The sequence below is a fragment of the Poecilia reticulata genome, linkage group LG22 (genome assembly GCF_000633615.1).
Source record: "Poecilia reticulata strain Guanapo linkage group LG22, Guppy_female_1.0+MT, whole genome shotgun sequence".
Classification (NCBI taxonomy): Eukaryota; Metazoa; Chordata; class Actinopteri; order Cyprinodontiformes; family Poeciliidae; genus Poecilia; species Poecilia reticulata.
In genome coordinates, this window is record NC_024352.1 from 1,866,766 (window position 1) to 1,887,092 (window position 20,327).

General features: G+C 38.5%; 1 protein-coding gene across 3 annotated transcripts in view; it reads left to right on the forward strand.

Moving 5' to 3' along the window:
• The window catches only part of npas3 (neuronal PAS domain protein 3), a 301,093-nt gene that overhangs the window by 131,485 nt on the left and 149,281 nt on the right, over window positions 1-20,327 (forward strand). For all 3 annotated transcript variants that reach the window (XM_008398666.2, XM_008398667.2, XM_008398668.2), the window contains one exon: window positions 10,149-10,393. In XM_008398666.2, coding sequence (XP_008396888.1) covers window positions 10,149-10,393 — 245 coding nt within the window. The remainder of the gene's footprint in view (window positions 1-10,148; window positions 10,394-20,327) is intronic.

The window sequence follows — 20,327 nt, forward strand, 5'->3', positions numbered from 1 at the left end:
GTCAAATTGAAAGTGTCATGGAGTCATCAGCCTCACGACATTAACACTGACATTAAAAATAATATTGAAGAAATAAATATATCAAATCTAATTAAAAACATAAATAAGTGATCAGTTCTTTACTGTTATGGTCTGTAAGATATATTTATTCTCAGGTTTTGATGTGGTCTCAACAAACCCATAACATTTTAACAATATTATTTTACCTTTTATCTGGAAATAGTGTCTGTTTATTCTTGCCATACAGTCTCTGTATTAATTATTGCTCGAAAGGTCTTGCCATACCAGTTTATTTCTCTGTATTTACTTTAGTTTCTTAGTTTATTTTTGCGTTTTGTTCTTCATTCATTTCCATTTAGTTTCCTTTGATTAGTTTTATCCTCTCTTGGTTTATTGCCATGTCCACTTTAGTTTCTTTCCTGTTACTAGATTTATTTTATTGTTTATTGACCATCAGTAATCTTCACTCACCACCTGCTGCGCCGCCTAATCATCATGTTTTCACATTATGTGTTGATTTTTCACTGTTCAGCGTCGAATTCTCTGTTTTTATGCCATAATTCACATCTAGTTCGTCGCTCCGTTTTATGTCCCGCTTCTCCTGTTTCAGAGTTTTCCAAAATGTGCGCGTCTTCTTTTTTTTAATCCCCTAAGGTGCAGGGCGGTCTGGAAGCGTATCGATGGGGAAAAGGCAGACTGACATAAACCTTTTAAAACAACGGAAACAATTTCTGAATTCTGATTATTGAAATTTAAAACTGCTGTGTTGTTCTATCACCCCTGTTTCATACCGGACCACTTACAGCACCGTGTTAACGCCATAAAATGAACGCTCTCTATCGTGGTATCACCCATGGAGGGATTTCTTTATTTCTTTATTTAAATKGGTTCGTTTTTCAGAGGGATACACAGTGAGGGTATCGTGATGTTAGCTACCAGTAGCAGGAGAACGGAGCTGCGCCAAGAAGCTAACAGAAGCTAACAAACACCGAATAGAAGAAGACCTGCCATCGATACAGTTGCAGCCAGGCATGGTTTAATGTTACACAATACAGTTTTACCAAGTTGCTCAAAGTCTAAACTGGTATTGTTGTGCATTTAAGGTGTAACGTTAACCTTCGACCAAACGCCCCCTAAAAGGAATCCCAGCGCCCCCTTTTGTAAAAATGTCCGCCAGCGCCCCCTGCCGTCCTCTGAACGCCCCATGGGGGGCGGTACCGCCCACGTTGAGAACCGCTACTCTACAGCCCACTTTTGCAAAGGAGGACCACGACCCTGCTCTGCCAATCTAGGGGGAACCACATTCCGTTACATGTTACAGCCTTATTCCAGTTGCATTAAATTAATCTTTCCTCAAAATTCTGCACACAAATATAAGTCCGGGAGGTACCAAGAACACACCGTGTTCCAAATTATTATGCAAATTGAATTTAAGTGTCATAAAGATTACATTTTTTGTTGTGCTATTAAGTTTATAGATGGTATTGTGTGTCAGTGCTCTTTGAATCACAATAATTAATTTCAGAGAGCTGGGTTGATTAGTTTGTCTGGTGAGCTCAATTAAAGGAAATCTACTTAAGAAGGATGTTCCACATTATTAAGCAGGCCACAGGTTTCAAGCAATATTGGAAGGAGAAAGGATCCCTCTGCTGACGAAAATTATCAGATAGTGTAGYGCCATATGACAAGGTATGAAAACATTAGATATTTAACGAAAACTGAAGCGATATCTCAATGTGAAGACATTTGTGGCTGATTCAGAACAAAGATGGGTTTGTGCAGATAAAGGCATCATGAGGAAGGTTTCTGTTAGACAAATTCATCGGATTAAGAGAGCAGCTGCTAAAATGCCCTTACAAAGCAACAAACAGTTATTTGAATCTGCTGGTGGAACCTCAAGGTGTCGGATCCTCCAGAGGCTTGCGGTGCATGAACCCCTAGCCAGTGCTCACAAGCAGAAATGGTTGCAGTGGGCCCAGCTGTACATGAAGATTAATGCTGAGAGAAAACCACTGCGCATGTCTTGGAGCGCCGCGTGCGAGTGAAAGGTGAGGGGGTGAGGGGAAGGGATGGGAGTAACATAAACACGTAATTGGCGAGTCACGTAATTGCTTGGATTTTAATCGGTGCGTTTTGCATCCACTGAAAACAAAGATGTTAACAAATAAACTGGATAGTATGCTGCATGTTTAGTGATATTTTCACAGTTGCGGTCTCGACTGGTCTTGAAATAAAATGCCGAGTCCTCAGCGCCCGAGACCGAGACAAGACCGAGACCAAATGCGGTCGAGTCAGAGACGAGACCGAGACCGAGACCGAGACCATCAAATAATGGTCTCGAGACCAAGACCGATCTCGAGCACCACAACACTGTTGGGAGCTTTATTCAGTAAAATTTGATTTATACTGTAATAGTTCATGACTTGAAAACTTTACTGATTTGCATTGACTATTTAAGAAAATCTGAGAAAATATAATTTGGATAATAATTTGGAACACAGTGTATATATGTGTGTGTCTTTGTATATGAATACTTTACTCTTTATTTTATTTCAGAAACATTACAGAACCAACAGATTTAGCCTGTATACAAGACTGGATTAGAATACTTCAGTTTCTTTCAGAAAAAACTTACTTTGCAACAATCCCTTCTTCTGAATGAGCATATAGTGATCTGTATCTGTGAAAATACCATTTTGGACTTTAAAAGTTCTACTCCTCTTTTGTCTTGAGTTATAGCAGGCAGAGAACACTAAGAAATTCAGGTGATTTAATATCTACAGCTGCAGCAGATTTACAAATCTCTTGACATCTTTCTGTGTTCTTTTAAGCTGGTTAAAATATATGTCTTCTTTTCTCTAGTGCCATTTCTGTGAGCATTCCATGTGATAAACCTTTGCATACCTAGTTGTGTGTGTATGGTATGGTAAGTCATCATAGAAACAAATAGGCCCAAGTGAAATCATGTTTGGGGTGGCCTGATTTGAAAATTCAAAAGTAGAGATATAGGAAAGAATGATAGAAGTGTTGTGGTGAAAGATACAAAGTTAAATGAAATGTGTGTGTGTGTGTGTGTGTGTGTGTGTGTGTGCGTGCGTGCGCGTGCATGTTTGTGACCAGAATGAACATTCTGGACCTGACCCGTTCTTCCACATCTGACCCCAGTCGTCGGGGGGACAGGCCAGTAGTCTTGCTTGAAGCTGGCGTGAACCTTACACAGCTCCAGACAGATGTTGACAATCTGAATGACGCCTGGGGCCAGTTAACTGGTTAAACTCTAAAAATAGCAAGCTATACCTTTAAAATGACAGTTTTAAATAGAAGTCAATGACATTTTATCCAGTTAACATTTCAAACATTTAACCATTTAAGATGTAGAATCTTCTTATAAATTTATCTTCATCAAGGTTCAGAAATACATCTGCCTAATAACAGTTTGCAGTCACATGACTAATAACCAGTGTGACCTCTGGTTGACCTGGTAGTTAAACCCTAACCTCTGCACTGATCCTACTTGAATGCAACTAAAAGACTAACACACACACAGATGCAGACACAATCACACTTACAGGAACTATTTCGGCTGACAAGCTCTTTATAAAGCACGGACCCACCTCACTGAACTTTATGACTTAATACACAAAAACACACATACACACACACACCMCCTGCCACAACAGGTTATTTAAAACACCATCAAGTCGCCTGGCTGAACTTTACGACAAGGCTTGATTTCATGTTTATAAAACCCAAATGGTGACATACACACAGGCACAAACAGATCACAGCCACAGTTGCATTTACCTACTCCACCACTACATGATAAATATGTTGCTTTGAGTCAAGGTCAAATACGCCTCCTTGTGTACGGACTCACACACATATTCACAATCCTACACACAGCAGACAGACATGAAGACATATTTGCTGTGCCTCAGTGTAATGCTTTCCAATTTTGTGAACAAATAAATTCCATCTGGCTGCCTGCACGTCGCTTTCCCAACACCCGTCATCGCAGGCTTCAGGATCTTTGGTTGTTTTGGGTTTCTTCTGGGCTTATAGTTTTGTTCATTTGTTGTTCTGTGATTGCCTTAATTATCCCCGTGATTAGATCAGCCTTGTTTCTGTTTTACTTTATTTCAGTCCATTCTTAATTATTTTTAGTTAGGTTATGTTTAGTTATACCCTCTGTTCAGTTAGTTTTTGTCACAGATTTGATTTCACAATTTCTTTGTCCGTTTCCTCCTCCTCCCTTGTTAGCCATACTCTTGCACTTTCTCTCCCCTGCCTGCCTTCTGCTCTCTCCCCTCACACCTGCAACCTGTTATTTAATCAGTCCCACTCCATTCACTCTCCCAGTATCAAAATAAGTCTTTCTCTTATTAAATCTTCTTACGTCTTCTTATACTTCTTCTCTGCTTGTTCCTGCTTTTGCACCCWGTGTTTCCTTGTTTTTTGTTGTTGTAAGTCTTTAATTATTATTTCATCAAAATCTCACCCTCAACTTGCTGCCTTTGCTCATCTTCATTTGGATCCAATCAACACACAAACACTTTGGTAGAAGAAACTACTGTAGCTGCTTGTATTGCAGCAAATCCAAAGAGGCCTCTGACTGAAGACATTTTATTGTTGAAAAGCAGTCTCATAAAGAGCTCGGGGTTGTCCATTATTTTCTTGATTTTATTCTTTACAGCATAATCTCCAGATTGATAATAGTTAGAAGTAAAGTCTTCTCTGTCCTTTCTTTTAAACATCTTCACTGTTGAGTCTCCCATCCAGAATGTTGAACAGGTGTTTGACTTTACCTTGTTTCCTTGAAACGTCCAATCATCTCCTTTGTTTTGTTCGCAGTTAGGATAGGATGATTGTTCCGTCATCATGCGCTCCACCAGCTCTCTGTACTCAGCCTCTTGCCCATCTCTTATAAACCCGACATCTGCAGAGTCATCTCAGTATTTCTGGAGATGACTGGTGCTGGATGTCTGAAGTGTACAGGATTTCATTTTTATTCACACCTGAAAAATGATTGAAGATGTTTCCATACTTTTGCACACCTGTATAGCCCACCATGAGCCAGTTAGAGAAAAACACCTTTCAATAGATTTTTTTCTCTTTAGAAGCTTTTAGGTGGATCAACAAAATTTTGATGTTACATTTTTCTGTTTTACCACAATCGTACAGTTGCAGAAATGAATTGGATAAAGGAAAAATGTAGTTTGGTAATCTTATGAATGATTAACTAATGGGTTCTGTTATTTATAAATTAGTCAGATTACTTATTTAAGTTTATGTTTTTATATATATATCCAGCTAGAAGTTCACAGTGAGAAGCTCCTTCTGTCGTTACCCTGGTTACGTACCTCTAACTGCAGTTCAGATGAAATTACCTCTGCTCTGCCCCTTCTCCTGATGATGCTCTTTTACTTTAATTTCCTTCTGGTGTGGGTGGTTGCTGCGGTGATGGCTGTAAGAGCCAGTGCTTTGTAGTGAATCAGAAGAGCCGACTCCCTGATTTTTTCTTTTTTTACTTTCCCGCTAAGCTCTCAAGCTCAGTCTCTCTGCCTGCTCAGGACAGAACTTTGTTTGGATTAGCACGACAGCTTTGTGGCCAATCACCTATGAGGATATGGGATCATACATTATGTGAAAACAGAGAGGGGGACAGTCAGGTGGAGAACAAGTCCATCCCCACAGTGAGCTGTCTGCAGTGAGGAGAACCTAACCCTCACAGGTTAGCTGATACAGCTGATATCCATTTAAAACATTACACAGAAAGTAAGAATGGCTGCTTTGGTAACAGAACAAATACATACAATTAGACAAGTATAAGATCAAAAGGTTAAGCTACAATCTGAGGCTATGAGGCTTTGTTGACTTCTTGGACTACAGTTCTGTAGTTGGAAGTTCCACTGCAGACAGAAACTGTAAAGCTGACATTTTTAAACTTTCATCTTGTTTCTCCTCCTTCTTACTGCTTGTATCACACTAACAGAACCAAGTACCACTAACATGGGTCTGCTGTATGCATAGGTGGGTCCTCTATTGTTATTTGCTACTGAAATAACTTTTTAAACAGAAAATTGTGGGTCTTATTTATTTATTTGTTGTCATTTATTCTTTTGCTACAAAGTGAAACAACAAATTGAACATCCACTAAGAGCAGGTATTCTATTGTTTTTGCCAAGTGGATAAGTGAACTTGTTCTGGTTCAAAGCAAAATTACAGAATTAGGTCTCAGACAATGATGTCTTCACTTTATCTTTTGTATAGATGGTAGTGGAGGGGCGTAGCTTTTTAAGAACTGAGCACAGAGAGGATGAACTTGTTGCTGTGGGTTTGAAAGGCAGTGAAGTGACTGAATAAGAATGAATCTAAAGGAAGGCGACTGTAGGGACTGACTTCCTGGGAGGATCCTGTCAGATAGGTCGTTTCATGAGCAGAGAGGTTGAAATTAGGAACTAAGTGATTTTGACATTGTGGGAAAGTGGAAGTGACACAGAGACTACAGCGGAAGGGATAATCCATATCTCCAAAACAGAATCTAGAGAGAGAGGTAAGCAACACATGCAGCTTTCTGAACACCCTGCAATGTTCAGTTTAGGATCCTGGGTGGATGATTGAAGCAAAAACATAAACAGTATTAATAATTTGCTCATTGTGTTATTTCTGATACAGCTGATATGTTGTCTGTGAACTTACACACTATTTATGGTGGTTGTGTTTTACACCGACTTCCAAACCTACTTTTATGCCCTGGGTTGTTTTGAATAGTTTTGAGACTATTCAAAACTAGTTTGTACCTATTGTAGGTACAAAGTTTATGGCTTTGTACCTACAATAATACAAAGCCATAAACTTCTACAATGTTGTTTGATTGCTCTGTATCCATTGGTCTCTTTCTTTGATTAGATCAGTCTTGTTTCTGTTTAACTTTAGTTTGGTCCTGTTTAATGTTTATTTCTTGTCTCTAGTTGTTACTTGTTTTACTAGTTTAATTCTGGTTCTTGGGTCAAGTTATTTTTAGTGTTAGATTCATTTCCTAGTCTCTTGTGTATTCCCCCTCACCCCCTGTGCCATTTTCTCTCTCTCTCTCTCTCTCTCTCTCTCTTTTTCTCTCTCTCTCTCTCTCTCTCTCTCTCTCTCTCCCCTCACACCTGCAGCCCATTAGCTTATTAGCCCAGGTCTTTGTTTCAACATTCACCGTCTCAGTATTTAAACACTTCTCCTGCTCACACGCCTGGCTGGTCGCTCCTGTTGTGCCCAGTTATTTTCCTTTCCTCTGTCCCCTGCCGGCTTATTACTTGGATATGTGGTTTTTGTTCTGCTCTGGCTCCCTGTGGTGTTTTGTAGCTTTAGATGTTTTTCATTTTTCATTAAAACTTTCAACATGATCCATACTCCCAGCTCATGTCTGCGTTTTGCTCCATCCTAAAACTCACACACCATGACACTTACAATAATACAAAGCCATAAACGTCTACAATGTTGTAGTGTTGTCTCATGTTTGTTGGCAATGATCATGATTTTCACAAAACATTCCAGGGAGCAAGCGCTTTGACTTGAAACTTACAGAACTTGTCTTTATAATTTTTGTCACTAAATGTGAAAGTGGGATGGTCTTAGGGGAAACAGAGTTACTGTCTACTACTGTCCTTGGTTCCTGACATGCACTGTGTCTCAGCCAGCCACCAAAATGATGCTACTGTCATGTAGCCTGGACTGTTTTGTTCTAAGAGAATATTGAGGTTGACTGTGTCAAAAGCAGCACTGAGACCTAGCCAAACCAGAACAGACGCAAGTCCATCACTGAAGTCAAAAGAATATCATTAGTCACTTTCAGCAGTGTTTCAGATGAGCTTTGAAACTTGAGTAAAGCTCCTCAGACAGGTCATTACTATTTAAATGCTCACACATTTGATTGAAAAATATATATTTTTGATTTTAGATAAGAAAGGAAGATTAGATATAGATCTGTAATTTGATCGAGAGAAGGTTTCTTAAGTAAAGGTTTAATTACCGCTACCTTAAAAGCTTGTGGTACATGTCCATTTACTGATGATAGAGTAATCATTTTTAAAACGGAGGCAGTAATCACAGGGGAGACTCTAAATAATTTGGTTGGGACGTGGTCCAACATACAAGTTAAAGGTTTAGATGAAGCTAATATTTTTGATAACTCAGAAAGCTCAGCTACATCCAACCAGTCCAAACACGGATCAAGTTCTACAGTTGCATTCAGTTCGACATCACTTACTGAGGATGAAGTAATGCCAACCAAATTATTTAAAATAACATTTATTTTATTTTATTTGCTAGGCAGCATAGCAATACTTATACTTTTTTGTCATAAGAAAAAAATATTGTCTGGTAAAATAACATGCCCAATCATGACACAATGGGATGCTGTGAATTCTACCCAGTGATCTGAGAATACCAGTGATGTGGTGGTTCTGATCGATCCTATTCTTTTGAATGGCTCTTTAGCCTCTCAGGTCTAAGTTAGTGAGAGCTGTTCTTTGTTTTTTATGACTTTGCTTGTTTATAATGATCTGCACATGCTGCAGTAACCATCATATCATGTGAGCATTCTGAGTGCATGCTCATTTCACTGTTTGTTTTCATCACATTTCATGGCAGCAGACATGTGCAACCCGGCTGCAATATTCTCTATTTTACTTATTCTGCATTTAAAAATCTCCTAGATTGTCAGGTTTCCAATTTACTCAGAAATGTATCGTATCTGTGTGTAGGTATGTTTTTTGTGTTAATTATTTTCTGTGTTGTCTCGTTTTTTTCCCCTTGATTGCCCCAGCTGGCCCTTGTTTCCCGATTACCTTCCCTGTGTATTTAAACCTACCCGTGTCTCTTGTTTGCGTTGATCCTAGTCTTAAGTTGTAACTTGTATGTCAGATGACTTTGTCAGTCCTGTTGAGTTACTACCAGTGTCAGAACTATTGCTTTTACTCACCTGTTATGCCTGAACCTTGTACTCTTTTGGATTTCATTAAAACCATCTAATCACACCGAACCCTGAGTTCAACAAGTCTCCATCCTAACCAACAACAACCGCAAATCGTGACAGTGTAGATAGTTTAATTGGTAGAAAAAGAAACAATCCTGCAAATGGAAATCATTTAGTTTGTTTCTATTTACTCTATGATATCGTATAAAACCGACCAGTATAAAATATTTCAAACAGAAATGTGGGCTTAATGAAAAGTGTATTTAATACCTGTGTAAAGGTTGCCAATTCCAAAATGTATTTCTAATTTTTTATACAGAGCATAGGATGCTTATGCTGTAAAGTGCCTTAACAAAAGAAGTTAGTTAAAAAAAGCAGCACATTTACTTCTCTCCATTTATTGTTTATATTCCCTGATGTGTGAATGGGAAACAATATGAAAATGATATTCTTGGCCAGATGACAGCCATTTTTCATCTCTAGCCCTAAACAAGTCCCCCAACAAGTGTGTGTGCTATCTCTCCATCTCATCCCCTCGTTCCATCCCCCTGTTTCTTTTTCTCCAGTAAAAATTAATCACCTGTCTTCCTGTTCATGTGTATGCATGTGTGGATGTGTGTGTGGCCAACAGGAAGCCCACAGAGGTTTTTAGCAGCTGATTTATTGCCAGGTTAATTCATAATGACGTCCGATGATGATGAGCGGCCGCAGGAAAAAGTGTTTGTCACAGTTGTTGTTCAAGGGTGAGAGAGAAAGTAAACAGAGTTATTCTTTGATGTAAAGTAACAGAGTTGAACGTTATTAATAAAATGTTATGAATAAGAAATTCAAGGAAACCATAAAGCCTGAATGTCATTACTTTGTGGTGTAGCTTTTTTATAATGAGCAGATTTTCAAGTTTTGTCTGAAGGAGTCAAAGTTTAATCAATGTGAAAAAAGGACTGCTGCGAAAAGTTAGCTTTTAGCAGAGTTTAGGTTTTATTTTATTCTGTAATTTACCCAAATGCAACAGAATAACTAAATCTGCATTAAAATTACATCAGAGACACATTATTTGATAAAGAACTTAATGCAATAATTTGATCTTTTTTTTTCTGTGTTGTAGGCATTTTTTACTAAATCACATTTGGCATATCATCTTCATAATTAGATTCCTTACATTGCTCTGTGGTTGCTGTGTGTCCAGGCTTCAGGCTCTCCGGAAGGAGAAGTCAAGGGACGCTGCAAGGTCACGGCGAGGGAAAGAGAACTTTGAATTCTATGAATTAGCCAAGATGCTGCCGCTGCCCGGTGCCATCACCAGCCAGCTGGACAAGGCCTCCATCATCCGCCTCACAATCAGCTACCTGAAGATGAGGGACTTTGCCAACCAAGGGGATCCGCCATGGAACCTGCGGATCGAGGGACCCCCGCCCAACACCTCAGTGAAAGGTAGGGTTCACACTTTTAGTAATGGCTGGTCATCTGTCTTTATATATATATATATATATATATATCGATGGTTTACCTTTTTATTTGTAAGAAATACTTTAAAACCCAAGTTAGATTCCTACAAGGAAGTAGTCATCCAGTGTTTTTCTGTGTGGTTGCTTTTGGGGAGTCAGCAGAGAACACATATGTCAGATTTAAGGGTGCTGCACCGATTGCAGCTTTCTGGCCAATCACCGATTATTGATCTTTAAAAAGCCTGACCTGCTGATTTTGATTTTGGCCAATACCAATTTTTTTTTGCCTGAAATGTTGCTAAATATAGCAAGTCACTGAGTTGGCAACAGTGGGGTGACTATTGTTAACTGTAAAAATGCAGACGTCACCTGGTGGGCCGGTCAGTCAGTCAAACCTCTCATTGCAGAGCAGAACAGGAATGTGGCTGGTTTTTAGACCTTTGCTGATTTAGCTCAGATCAGTGGATAAGATCGGCTTCACATGTAAGTATCGGCTGATCACCATTCTCCCAAAATGAAGGAAATTGGGGGAAATAAATCATCTGGCCGATTTATCTGTGGACCTTTAGTCGGAAGAAATAGAATAAAATTTGTGGCCTGAAATTGGAGATTTGGATATATAGTGACAATAAAAGCATTCTGTTATTTTATTCATGGAGTCACACAGGAAAACTGACAAATTGGGAAATTTAATTGGGATTTTAAAAAATATACTAAACATAGTCCATTCATATGTTTTGGATGTTTTTGATTATTTTTACCCCTGTAAGACTTTTTCACACCACTTGTATTGGAGCACATGTCTCAGTAAAAATTGCCATTTGCATTTCTGAAACAAAGACACAGTTGTTCAAATTGTGAGTAAAATCCTGTTGTTGCTTTTTTATTTTAGAATTTAAACATTATTTCAATTGAATATGCAGGGGTTAATAAACACAATTCAAAGAGGCCCGTCCCATTCGGTCTGCGTTGCAGTGAGGACAGCCTGTCCAGAAATCACACACCAAACCCAGATTTCTGGGAGGAGGAAAAAATGACAGATTTTTTTTTTTTTTCAGATTGACCTCTTATGTGGTCAGGAATCTGCCTGAAACCACCATGCAGGGAAGGTGGTGGATGGTATGGCACCAGTAATGCCTTTTGCATTTTCAACACATACCAAGAATATTGTAGGAAGAATATTCCAAACAGCTGTCTTTTAATCAGAGTGGAGCCCATTTTAGCAAAACTTCGATAATTTCCTCACTAAAAATGTAGATTGTATGTGTGCTATATTAGAATTATAAATGAACTGTTATTAATCTTCACAGCAAAAGGACACACACACATCCTTGTACTTCTATACACTGTAAAAAAACRGCCTCAATTTACGGTAAAAAACTGGCAGCTGTGGTTGCCAGAATTTTACCGTCTTTATACAGTAAAATTCTGGCAACCAAAACTGCCAGTTTTTTACATGGAGTCACACAGGAAAACTGAGGCATAATATCTACATAAGTGATAAACACGGCCAGACTGTATGATATATTGACATTTTATTGTAAAAAAAACAAACCAAAAACCTTATGGTAAATTACTGGTCTCTGTTCTTACCAGAATTTTACCATAAAATTTATAGTACAACACACAAGGAAGTGTAACTTGTCAGCATTTCTATACAGAAAGTTATAAAGAAAATAAATTCAAATTAAACAAAATACAGATTACGAGTAATCCACTTAAAGAAATGATTTCTATTTAAAAATTCAGTTAAAAATGGAACCGATTCTATTTTCTGTCCAGTTTCCTCACGGTATTACTGAGATCTGGAAAACAAAACAAACAAAACAACAGCATGTGTCCACATAAGAGATAACCTATTGTAGAAGAAAAACCGGTGATAAAAGGATTCTTGTTCTGGGTTGAGAGTCACAAGTCACTGAGTTCAGAYTTWGCTCAGGATGGTTGTAGTCTTCCCAGTCACAGGTTGAAATTGAGACTCACATGTTGTCAGTCGGGTGTTTCCTCTCTGCTGGAAAACAAAGTAAGCAAAAGTTAGAAAGATGCACTACATGAACATCATATAAATGCAGCATTCGCTTAAATGTTTGTTTCACCTTTGTTGACTTGCATGTGGAAACTTCAACCAGACGGTGTGATCATTTCTGACTGAACATTCAGTAGTTCTTAAACCTTTGTTTTTTGATGACAGGTGTGATCCTCTGCAACCTGACAAAATACATAAATAAAAACAAATATAACTTTTAGGCAATTTATGAAATAGATACTCACCATTTATCTGAGTCTCATGAAGGCCAATAAGTTGTCTTCAAACATTTATGTAAGTTACAATTCCTGCAAGCTAGCAGAAACAAAGCTGTAAATGTGTACACTTTTCATACAGGCAAACAAATAGATACACCTGAGACGATTTATGCTATGTTAGTTTTTCTCAGTCACTTTTGATGCATTTCTCAAGTCATTGTTGGCATTTACAAAACAGTAAGCGCATTTCTCAAAACAATTTGTAGAAACAGCAAAAATAGCATTTGTTTGCTTGAAACATCCTTAGTTCAGCTCTCAAAATTCTGTCAGTTAACATATCAGTGACTCAAAATAAGTTATAGTTTCTCTATGTACAGATAAGACTTACGATAAGAATTGATTAGTCATGGGAAGAGACTACAAAATTCACATTTACGCTTTTGCTGTAATTCATTGATGGTCCATGTCATGGTGATTCAGAAAGAAAAAGACAGAAATGCAGAGAACAAAAAAAGTAGAAAAGGAACCACAGGACAATGTCCTCATGGAAAACTGTAGAAATTACATAATTACATTACATTTTAATTCCCATCATCATGCTGACAAAGGTTCCTCAGTGGGGTTAAGGAATGAACAGTAGGGTGGGAGAACCTCCATCAGCATCATGTTGTGGGTTGCAGCCATATCCTGATGTTGGACTGATGGAAACTGGCAGATGACCTCAGCCTCTTCTGACTCTTCTTCTCCCTGGCTTTTCACTCTGTCCAGATACTTGTTCATCAGTTCTCAGAAATGTAACATTGTGTTGTGTTCTGGCTAYATAGATCATATTATTGCCAACTGATGGTTCACAAGATGCACCTTCAATCTGTTTCAGAAAACTGGTTGATCGTTGGATGAGCTAATGGTTCATACATTGACCTGTTAGAGAAACTCAGGACTCCCTTGGGAGCAATTTACCAATTCAGGACAGATTTAGAAAATAATCAATTATAAATTAATTAAAATATGATTGACATTATGACAACTTTAAGACTTATATATGTTAAGACTTACACAATGAACTTATGCTGTTTTGGAAGTTGAGAATTCAACACAGACACGTTTAACATATTTTGATCAACACGATAAAAGCAAATCATAACGGGGGGAAAAGCAGAGAAGTGCACATAATCAGTTACATGATGTACAAAAGCAAAACTTGCAAAAGGAATGAGAAACTCATTTCTTGATGTGCAGAAGTGACACAGTAATTTGAAGATTGAACGGTAGCTTTAAGAATTTCAATTCTGTTCTGAGAAATGCACCCAAACTGAGAAAAACTGTAAAATATTAATATTTAAATTCTCTTATCTTAAAATCCTTCAACTGTCATGGACTCAGTGACTTTAGTGCAAGTATTTTGGGGGTGAGAGTCAAGAGGTCAAAGGAAAATATTAAATATTAGCTCTGATGCCAAGCTTTATACTTCCACGTATTACCAAAGTATTGAAACAAAAGCTAACGTGATCTTCACAGATTTAACTTTCATGCATGAACATTTCACACTCAAAGTAATTCAAATTAATTACTGACAAAAACTTGGAAAAAGTTGCTTCTGCCATTAACAATAACTTTAAGCCCATGCAGTCTAAAAGTAGACAAGAAATATAAATATTTCTATGCAGTCGTTCCAACAGAAACATTCATGGAAGTGTTGCATCTGAGAAAATTAAATATTCCATATAGTAAAAATATCTAGCTGCAGTGCATGTACATGAACAGCAGGGCTCAGAAATGACACATTTCTTTATCAGTTGGTTAAAGTTATCTAACTTCAGTTAAAACCGTGAAAGGGACTCACCTGTGATGCAGAAATGTGTTTTCTTCTCCTTCTCCTCCTCCTGAACGTGTAAACATAGCAGAAGGTTGATTTCAAAGACAGTAGCTGCATCCTGACAAGGACCAGGCCTACTGGGCTCTCAGCACCCTGAGCTAGCACCTGCTAGTTAGCAGCCTTAGCTAGTTCACAGTGACTTTACTGTGTTGAGTTCAGGACACCACAGTTTCCTGAGCCACACTCAACTACAGGAACAGAGTTAAAAGAAACTTGCTGCTGATGCTGAAGGATCAAGCAGCAATACAAACTAGATAATTATTTGTTTACATGACAAATAACAGTCTCCGTTTACTTTAAACCCTGCTATTTATCACAATAACAAAATGAAAAATTCTCTAGAGTATTCTCTACTCATAGCACAATATTTAAAACCAAGTGTGGGATTTATAAAACTTCAATGAAGGGTGACTTCACAACTTTTATGATTTTGGATAACACTAGAATTGTTCTTTATTGAAGTTTCACAAATCCGATAAAGGTTTCACAAATCCCACACTTGGTTTTAAATATTCTGAAATGAGTTGAGAATAATCTATTCCAGATTTGAAGAGTCTAGGTGTTGTATTTTCTTAGCTAGAGTAAATTAAAGACGCTGATGGTAGTGAAAAATTAGGTGGAATTGCCCTTTAGCCATTTCCTGAATTGGAAGCAGCAACTGGAAACCAACTTTAGCTTCATCCAAGCAAGAGGGGCTAACATACAGTTCTCTTAATAATGTATAAGAAATCTGTGGTCGGCATAAAAATAATCTCAAATGCTCATAAATGATGGTGGTGTTGGCTGTAGGAGTTTGCTTTGCAATCAGTGGGTCACCAGATCGATGCCTGGTCTACTGCTGAGATTTCAGTTTGGTGTATTAAAGGCATTATTAAAAAAGAAACCCAAATATCACACCAGCATTCTGTTCTTTGTAAAAATTACTTTTGCAGTCTTGTTTACGGTTTTACATTGTAGATATAAATATCTACAAGATTACTAAAGTTAGGGTAATTAACTGCTGGCAATATTACAATATTTTTCTATGAACTTTACAATTACTTATTTTTTTACAATATATTTCTGTGTTTTCTACATTCATGACTGTCAAAATTACTTARGATATATGTTTATTGAGTTATGATAATTCCATGTATTTTCTATGGTAATATAATGCTTTATATATTACAGTCAGTTTCTGTTGGTATTTTACCATTTTTTTTACCATAGATTTACTGATTACGGATGTTTTTTGCAGCGTCGACTTACTGTAATTCCATGTATTTTCTACGGTAAAAAAATGTTTTGGATATTACGGTCAGTAACTGTTTGTGTTTCACAATTTTCTACCATAAATTTACTGACTTTTTTTGCAGTTTCGACTTACGGTAGTTCCAGTTTGTACGGTAATGAAATGTTTTTGGATATGACGGACAAAAACTGTTGGTCTTTTACCGTTAATTTACTGACTTTTTTTACAGTATACAATAAAGGAGTTTGTATTGATTTCCATTCACTTTAGTAACTGCATTAATGCCTAACCCAGACATTATCCCTAACCCTAACCCCATACTACTCTATTCCTTAATCTCATTCACACTTAACTAGTAGAGTGCAGTAGAACGGCAAAAACAGTCAGAACCAGGAAAATGTCCACACTTTGCACAAATGACCAGCCTGTGATAAGTACTGTGAAAGTTGTCCTTTACATGCACGCACGCAGATACACAAATTTTTTTCATAATGCATGTATTTTTGTAGAAAAATCTAAGTAACTTGATTTCAGATAGAAAAAAATGAAGCTTGCATTCAACACAGTTTTTGTGTGTCAGTCTTTGACTTTGTCCTCCATGTCCTTTTCTTTACATAAACCTTATTCTTATGAGGCTGAACATACAGGAAGACGTGAAAGGTTTACTGCATGTGGTGCTGCTGTGACTGCTTGGCGCTTTAAGCAGCCATCACACAACAATGAAACATTGTAGAAACACACACTCACATACACAGCCAACCTCCGCACTAAGTGATTTTCTGTGAAGAGAACATTAAGCTTTGATGAATTTCTGCCTGGAGTACCAGAATATACACAGCCCTTTTGAATCTAAGTGGAATTTGCCTTTGAAATTGGTCCTTTGTGCAACACACTTAGAGTAGAAGTGGGGTATTTGCTTTAAAAAGGGCTTTTGGGCTTGTAGGGATGACCTGTGAATGAAAGCTCAAAGTCTGAAGTTTCTGGTGTAGAGTGTGGAAATTTAAAGGTGGAATATGTACTAGAACATGATTTCAGTCCATGGGTGATGAGATTAGTGTCTGTGTTTGTGATGTGTGTATTACATTTGTGTAGAGGTATTTCCACACACGTGTTCGTCCCATAGATGATCAGACACACACTCCTACTCTAGTACCAGATGGCAGCATTGTTGTCAGTGCTTTGAAGAAGCACATGCATTTTAATGAACACAACAGATAGGAAAATACTAAACTTGTGTGTGTGTGTGTCTACTACATGTAGATTGACACAATTTGGACAGATGGTCTAGTTCGTGAAGTTGCACTATTTGTGTAAACTTTTGCCTCTGGTTTGCATATGCTGGTTAAGTCTCCACTCCGTTCACAGAGCTAATAACTTGATCCAGATTGGAAAATTGAAACATCAAGTCCAGCAAATGTGAGGAATTTGCGTCTGTCTATACATCAGGTCACAGTTGTCCCGTTTAGTCCTAAACACACTCCAGAACCGCAGAACCTGGCTGTAGAATGGAGGATCCATATTTAGGGTTATTCCATGTGGTTGTTTCTAGTGCACAGCTGCAGCTTACAAAGGCATTCTGGTGACTGATCCATTTAACTGACTCACCAGGCTCCAGGGAGAAAGTCAAGCATAAATTAATGTTAAAATATATTTGATTTTTTTCACTATTACATGCCGTCTAAACAGTTGTGTTGTAGTATAATATCTGAGTGAAAACTAGATGGTTGTGCATGTGTACTGTTTGTGTCTTTGATTCCTATCGGTGTGCTGCCTCCTCCGTCAGGATGAACGTGGAGGCGGCTGGAGATTCCTCAATGCAACGAGGACAGATGTGATGTAAGCCATCATCTGCTGAAAGATTTTACACTTAAAAGCCGAGTTATTCCTCCTGTGCTGAACAAAACAGTAGGAATAGCTCGATTTTACAAACAGTTTAAATAACTTATTTCCAAGTTACCGAAATGAGTTGCGGAACAGTTATGATCACACTGGAAGCGATGGTCAATGCTACCTTTTGTGATGCTCCTGTCGTCTTTTTGTAAAGCCAGCATCAGATTTTTTTTCTAAATACACAGATTTATTTAACGCAATCTGAACCTCAAGCCACGTTGGTCTTTGGTTCTGACTGAAATTCCTATAAACACACAGAATTCTCAACAATATTGACTTTGTATCACAATATACTTTATTTAAATACAATATGTGGTAACAGCATTTGTGGAGATAATTAATTTTTAAGCGTCAAATATATAAAATCAGATCTTCCTTTGCTTGAAGGAAGAACTGGAGGCTTGTAATTTCAGTCTCTAGTGTGGCAGCAGAGCACGGATTACAGCTTAGATCTGAAAATTGGGCCTAGTTGGGGCAAAATGATATGCTTGATGGTCAGGCCGGGTAAGACTTGGACTTCTGTGTATGTTTACTTACTGTATACAGTCATGGCCAAAAGTTTTGAGAATGACACAAATATTATAATTTCACATGATCTGCTGCCCTCTGGTTTTCATGTGTGTATGTCAGATGTTTTCATCACATACAGAAAAACAATAGCAATCATATTATGAGTAACAAAAGCTTTTATTGACAGTTAGAATGAGTTAATGCAGCAAGTCAATATTTGCAGTGTTGACCCTTCTTCTTCAGGACCTCTGCAATTCTCCCTTGCATGATCTCAATCAACTTCTGGACCACATCCTGACTGATAGCCGTCCATTCTTGCACAATCAATGCTTGCATTTTGTCAGAATTCCTAGGTTTTTGTTTGTCCCCCCGTCTCTTGATGATTGACCACAAGTTTTCAATGRGATTAAGATCTGGGGAGTTTCCAGGCCATGGACCCAAAATCTCTATGTTTTGTTCCCTGAGCGAGTTAGTTATCACCTTTGCTTTATGGCAAGGTGCTCCATCATGCTGGAAAAGGCTTTGTTCATCTCCAAACTGCTCTTGGACGGTTGGGAGAAGTTGCTCTTGGAGGACATTCTAGTACCAATCTTTATTTATGGCTGTGTTTTTAGGCAAGACTGTGAGAGAGCCCTGCGACAGACTGGCGACCTGTCCAGGGTGACCCCGCCTCTCGCCCGGTACGCTAGCTGGAGATGGGCACCAGCACCCCTCCCGACCCCTCTGAGGGACAAGAGTGTAAAAAATTGGATGGATGGATGGATGGATGGGATGTGAGAGAGCCGACTCCCTTGGCTGAGAAGCAACCCCACACATGAATGGTTTCAGGATGTTTTACAGTTGGCATGAGACAAGACTGGTGGTAGCGCTCACCTCGTCTTCTCCCAACAAGCTGTTTTCCAGATGTCCCAAACAATCGGAAAGGGGATTCATCAGAGAAAATGACTTTACCCCAGTCCTCAGCAGTCCACTCCCTGTACCTTTTGCAGAATATCAGTCTGTCCCTGATGTTTTTCCTGGAGAGAAGTGGCTTCTTTGCTGCCCTCCTTGAGACCAGGCCTTGCTCCRAGAGTCTCTGCCTCACAGTGCGTGTAGATGCACTCACACCTGCCTGCTGCCATTCCTTAGCAAGTTCTGCACTGCTGGTAGCTCAATCCTGCAGCTGAAACACTTTTAAGAGACGGTCCTGGCGCTTGCTGGTCTTTCTTGGGCGCCCTGGAGCCTTTTTAGCAACAATGGAACCTCTCTCCTTGACGTTCTTGATGATGCGATAGATTGTTGACTGAGGTGCAATCTTTCTAGCTGCTCTTCCCTGTTAGGCCATTTTTGTGCAGTGCAATGATGACTGCAGGTGTTTCTTTAGAGATAACCATGGTTCACAGAAGAGAAACGATGATGCCAAGCACCAGCTTCTTTTTAAAGTGTCCAGTGGTGTCATTCTTACTTAATCATGACAGATTGATCTGCAGCCCTGTCCTCATCAACACCCACACCTGTGTTAATGGAGCAATCACTGAAACCATGTTAGCTGGTCCTTTTAAGGCTGCAAGGAAGTTGAAATGTATTTTGGGGGATAAAGTTCATTTTCTGGGCAAATATTGACTTTGCAATTAATTGCTGTTAAGCTGATCACTCTTTATAACATTCTGGAGTTTATGCAAATTGCCATTATAAAAACTGAAGCAGTAGACTTTGTAAATATTAACATTTGAATCATTCTCAAAACTTTTGGCCATGACTGTAGACAGAGCAGTGACAATAGAGGAGGAGGCAGCTTACCTTGTTGATGACATAAAGAAAAAGGTTCAGAAGTTAATCAGCCTGTAACAAGCCCAGTGCACCTCACAACAAACGCATGTCCTGTCCTGTCCTGCTCCGCTCCCATCAGTCACATCCTAGATGAATGCAAGTGACAAAATGAAGCAGAAACATGTTATACAAAACCTAAAAATAGGAGAACTTAAACTCCTTATTCAAATGGTGCTATAAAAACGAAAGGAGTAAAAGGTTAGTTACAATAATATGTTGTTTAATTCAGCGTCAGACCTCATATTAAAGTTCATCAATTGGGTTGGATTAGACACAATGACTATGGACTCGGTCCATGCCATGGTGGGTTGGATTTTTTAGCCAATCTAAACTCTAGTGCAGATTTAACCTACAGATTAT